This window comes from Nematolebias whitei, chromosome 13 (genome assembly GCF_014905685.2).
Source record: "Nematolebias whitei isolate Nwh7 chromosome 13, NemWhi1, whole genome shotgun sequence".
Classification (NCBI taxonomy): Eukaryota; Metazoa; Chordata; class Actinopteri; order Cyprinodontiformes; family Rivulidae; genus Nematolebias; species Nematolebias whitei.
This window is the reverse complement of record NC_056510.1, coordinates 1903507-1909358: the sequence shown is the minus strand read 5'-3', so window position 1 is coordinate 1909358 and position 5852 is coordinate 1903507. Positions and strand designations below refer to the sequence as shown.

At 43.1% G+C, this 5852-nt stretch overlaps 1 protein-coding gene across 1 annotated transcript in view; it reads right to left on the bottom strand.

The window, feature by feature from the left end:
- Positions 1-1584: 1584 nt before the first annotated feature.
- The window catches only part of LOC119419750 (gamma-crystallin M3-like), a 5130-nt gene continuing 862 nt past the window's right edge, over positions 1585-5852 (bottom strand). The window contains exons 4-5 of the mRNA XM_037687133.1: positions 2938-3186; positions 1585-1631 (exon numbers count right to left, since the gene is read on the bottom strand). Of these exons, the coding sequence (XP_037543061.1) occupies positions 1585-1631; positions 2938-3186 (296 nt within the window). The remainder of the gene's footprint in view (positions 1632-2937; positions 3187-5852) is intronic.

Genomic DNA, 5852 nt, shown 5'->3' with positions numbered 1-5852 from the left:
CTCATAGGAGCGACCCTGGAAGTTCCTGTCCTCGTAGAAGATGACCTGAGGAAGCAGAAAAGAAAATTAAACATAAAGAATAAAAAAGTTATTTGAAGCCTGCGATAAGATGAATGTGCTGACCCTGCCCATCGTCATGGTTGTGGTGTTTGTCCTGCAGAGAACCGAGCTGTTCCACACTGGTGGTGGTACCGTTTCAACTCGTACTTTTATACTGGGCCAAACCTACAGAATCTGTAAATCCCTTTGTGTAAAGCCCTGAACCAGCAACACGGTCCAGAGGCGTGTCTGTCACTGAATCTCTCAGAAGACTTTAGAATAGAGTTTTCTATAGGAGAGTGTACACAACGAGCATTTTTAAAAACAACAATAGACCGCAACAATGGTCTTTACACGTGAAACGCACTGTGGGACGCCACGGTTGGTCATATAGTTCATGTGCAGCAGAATACCACAGCATGCCAGTACTTGTAGTACACCTGTATGAACTGTGTTTTAAAAAAGCTGATTAGATTCAACTTTAAAACTAGTAACCTGTCAGATAAGCAAATTTAAAGTTTGTCATTTCTTCTTTTTAAGTTTAAGAATAATGGCTCTAAGTCTGTGTAACACTGCAATGTAAACTCTTGGCGTGGCCAATAAAATGATTTTAGTGACGTAGCGGACGACTGAGTCAACCTTTATTTCTACAGGTTAGTCTCATCAAAGCCTTTATAGACAATAATTAGAATGTTATGTAACACCAGCCACCAAGGTGCACAAGCCAGTGTATCTCTGGTTCTGGTCCAAAGCCCGGGTAAATGGTGAGGGTTGTGGCAGGAATGGCATCTGACATAAAATACTTCTGCCTAAACTAATGCGAGTTCCTCTGAATGACACCATACCAGATCAGTCGAGGCCCGGGTTACCAACGACCGCCACCGGTGCTGTTGACAAACAGGGTGTGGGCAGAAATTGTTCTACTGTTATTTGAAGACCACGAGGAGGGAAACATGTCAGGAGACAGAGGAGAAGAGGAAAGTGACGAATGTAGGACTGAGGGTTGCAACTCTAAATGTGGGGACAATGACAGACAAAGGTAGAGAGCTGGCTGACATGATGCTGAGAAGGAAGGTAGATGTTTTATGTGTCCAAGAGACCAAGTGGAAGGGCACCAAGGCTGCAAGGAGGTGAGGACTGAGATTCCCAGACCAGCTCGTCTCAGCCGTCTGAGGAAGTAGAGTCTCTGATGAACTTTCTTGATCAGGCTGGTGGTGTTGTTGCTCCAGCTGAGGTTGTTGTTCAGGTGTACACCCAAGTACTTGTAGCTGGAGACCACTTCCACTGCAGATCCTCTTATGTTTGGGTGTGGGGTATTCTTCACATTGATGTGAAGGTTATTCTCTTTGCACCAGCTCTCCAGGTGTTCCACCTCCTGCCTGTAACTGGACTCATCGTTGTTTGTGATGCATCCAACCACCGCTGTATCTTCTGCAAACTTTAGCATATTGACAGTCTGGATGGGTAGGTGCGCAGTTGTAGTATGTGAGCCAAGTGAACAGGAGGGGCTCAACACACAGCCCTGAGGAGAGCCAGTGCTGAGGGTTATGGTGGAGGAGGAGAAGTTGTTGATCCTAGACTCTTTGTCTTTTCTTCGAGTGAGGGGAATTACAATTGTGACAAGGACTCACACGATTCTTTTGATTGAGGTTGTCAACATTTATTACATAACTCTGAACAGTTAGTGTAAACACCTGTTATAAGGTGCTCAGACCTAAACCATTACCCCTACATATTATTTAACTGGCAAATTGGAAAACCTAGTAAAGAAACTGGAAGTTAAACTGGGTTTCTTTTTCAGAAACAGATCCTGTCTAACCCTGAATGTTAGGAAACACCTTGTATCTGTGACTTTCCTTCCCTCCATTGATCACGGTGACATTATTTACATGAACGCTCCTACAAAAACCCTGCAGATGTTGGATGCTGCAGATGTTGGATGCTGCAGATGTTGGATGCTGCAGATGTTGGATGCTGTCTATCATGGTGCACTAAGATTCATAACTGGCTGTAACTACCGTACCCACCACTGCACCCAGTATTCACTGGTTAACTGGTCACCATTAACCTCACACAGACTCTCTCACTGGTACATTTTCATCTTTAAATCACTTCCTGGTCTGCTGCCTTCATACATCTCCTCCTACATGTCTCTGTGTGAGTGCAGCTACAGCGTGCGCTCTCAGGACATCATTACCTGCAGTGTTCCCTCAGTGAGGACTGAACTAGACAAAAGGACCTTCTCCTACTCCGCTCCTGTTTCCTGGAATATCTTGTAAAAAGATCTGAAGCTCTCGACCTTTGACCTCTCTAAGTGGCTTCAAACATCTGATAAGTTCCTGGTGAAGACCAACGCAGACGTGTTCCTGTTTTTAGTTTTCTACTCCACTTTACGATCTAACTGTTTTTTCATTACTTTTCCTTTTAATTGTCCTTTAAAATTACAATTTTATTTTCACTTGTTTAAAAAAACAATAATTTGTACGCATCCTTTTTGATTGTCCACTGTTGTCATCTTTTTTTGTTAAAATCAAGTCTCTCTTGTAAATGAGTCCCCAAGGCTCAACGGAATTAACTAGCTCAACACACATCCCTGAGGAGAGCCAGTGCTGAGGGTTATGGTGGAGGAGGAGAGGTTGTGGATCCTCACTAACTGTGGTCTGTTGGTTAAGAAGTCCAGGACCCAGTTGCAAATGGAGGGGCTTAGTCCTAGTGTGGATAGTTTGTCCATCAGGGTTTGGGGGATCATGGTGTTGAAGGCGGACATGAAGTCCACAAAGAGCATATGGACGTAGGAGTCCTTCTGCTCCAGGTGGGTGAGAGTAGTGTGGACCACAGAGGAGATGGCATCTTCTGTTGATCGATTCTTGCAGTATGCATACTGGTGTGGGTCCTCACTGATGCCAATGGCTTTGATGTGGGCCATGACCAGTCTATCAAAGCATTTAGCAACTATCGGGGCGAGGGCTACTGACTGGTAGTCATTCAGTCCAGTCAGTGCAGAGCTTTTAGGAACTGGGATGATAGTGGCAGTCTTCAGCCAGGTTGCCAGGGTGAAGGAGGAGTTAAAGACATCAGTCAGCACCTTGCAGAGCTGATCGGCACAGTCCCTCAGCACCCTCCCCAGGGTGTTGTCTGGGCCAGTGGCTTTGTGAACATTAATTCTTCTGAAGGGCCTCAATTTTGAATGAGAATGGAATTTTTGAGATCTTTCAGTCTGGTTTTAAACAATTACACAGCACTGAAACAGCTTCATTAATGGTTTGTAATGATATTCTTTTAGCAAATTACTATGGTCAGTTTGTGATCCTTGTACTCCTGGACCTTACCACTGCTTTTGATACTGTTGACCACAGTATCCTTATATTGCACTTAGAACACTGGTTTGGGATTACTGGTGTGGCATTAAAATGGTTCCATTCCTATCTTAATGACAGGAGCTTTTGTGTTAATGTTGGTTATTTATTATCTGCTTCAGTGCCTCTTTTCAGCGGGGTTCCACTGGGCTCGATTCTTGGACCCCATCTATTTTCTCTGTTTCTCTGTTTATGGGCGGGAAAATAATTTTTTATATTCGTGCAGACAGAGACTATATTATAATACAACCAACTTTGACTGGCATATAAAATGTAAAACATCAGGAAATAATTTCTGAAAAGTTGTTGGGTGCATGTACATTTGTATATTTAGGGTACATGTTGAGTACATGTCAGGCACATGTCAGGTAAATGTTGGGCATATGCTGGGTGCATATCATGTATTGTATTGTATGAATGTACTGTATTACTTCATCTTATAACCTAGCTGATTTTTGTTACATATTTTAAAATACCATTTTATTTTCACTTGTTGTTCTCAAGTTGTACACATCCTTTATGATTGTCTGTTGTTGTGTTTGTTGTCCACTGTTGTCATCACTCTTTGTTAAAACCAGGTCTCTCTTATAAATGAGTCCCTGAGGCTCAATGGGACTAACCTGTCTAAATAAACATTGAATGAATGTCGAGTAAATGTCAGACACATGTTGAGTTCATGTCAAGTATTTCAATTCAATTTAATTCAGTTTATTTATATATCACCAAGTCACAACAGAATCGTCTCAGGCACTGAACAGAAACATTCATGTATAAAATAATAATTGAACAGAAACATTCATCTATAAAATAATAATTTAACAGAAACATTCATCTATAAAATAATAATTGAACATTATTTATCTGAGGAGCAGCTTTGAGTTTAACTCCATCACTGAACTCTCATCTTGAACAAGCATGAAGGCGACAGTGGAAAGAAAAACTCCCTCATGAGGAAGAAACCTTTAGCAGAACCAGGATCAGGACAAGAGGACCATCTGCTTCGACCGGCTGGGTTTGGTAGGAATAGATACACAATGGCAGGTCAAGAATCACATGTTAAGATAGAAATAGTATCAAATGAAAACGTTGGTTACGTACTGTAACCCCAGATTCTATGAATATAAGCGTAGCCCTTTAAGGCCTTCGCTTTAGTGGGTTTATCCCGTTATGCAGAGCATAAGCACTGAAAAAATTAGTCCACGCCCACCTGCTGTGTGGGCCCTACCCGGTCCGTATAAATTACGTTAAGAGCGGGAAATCGGCTCCCAAAATAGCTTTTTTCTTCAGCCATTTAGGAGCCAGTGAGGCCCGACGCTTAAAGGGCTACGCTTATATTCATAGAATCTGGGGTTACAGTACGTAACCAACGTTCTATGTCATATAAGCTTCGCCCTTTAAGGCCTTCGCTTTAGTGGGTAAAGGGCGAAGCCGATGTGGTCCTCGCCTCACTGGGTCCATTCGAACACAGTAAGAAGCGGAAGCTTGCCCAAAAAACGTCTTGTCACTCAGCTCCCCATGTGCATAACTACGCATCGCGTAATTATGTGCCATGCACAGACGCATGTTGTGTAGCTATGCGTTCTGACAAAGCATGAATACCCCGGAAAACTTTCAACGGGAAGAAGAAGTTGAAAAGAGGGGGGGGGCGGGGGGCATGAACCAACTGGTTCATGGCTGAACAGTATAAACAGATTAATGTCCATAAATTGATTATAAATCAATTGAACTGATTGGTAACAATAATCATGAACTGATTAGTGACAATATAACCAAAATCACAGACACGACTTGTGACTGATAACAACATCTCACACTGTAATGCATGCAGACAGAAGTGAGCTTAAACAGAGTTCCATGAGAACAATAACATTCATTCTGTTAGAGCACTAAGGACAGAATGTGTCATGGAACGAGCCGTTACATCACGTAGGTAAAAGCGAATAAATGAGCAGGGTGTTGACCATGCAGCCGCAGTGCAGATGTCCTGCATTGACATACCATTATGCAGAGCAGTCGAAGATGCGATACCCCTGGTCGAGTGTGCTTAGAGGTTGACAGGAGGCTCTAAATCTGATGCTCTGTAGGCTTCAGAAAAGGCCTCACACAGCCAGTGTGACAAGCGCTGGATGGATAACGGCGACCTGTAGAAACATCTCTATAATGCACAAACCATTGTTGAGTTTGAAACGCATTGCAGCTGTGTGCGTTATGTAACACGTCAACGCCCGCACCGGGCAGAGAAGATGAAAAGATGCTTCCTCTTCTGATCTGTGGGGGGGAAAAGACCCCTCCAACGATATCACTCTTGATTTAAAAGAGCTCGTGATGTTTTAGGCATAAAAGCTGGGTTGGTCTTAAATCAGCTGAGCTGCCCGTCAGCCTAATTCTAAGGCATGACGAAGCAACAGAGAGGGCAGATAAATACTTACCCTCTTAGCGGGTGTTAAAACCAGCAAC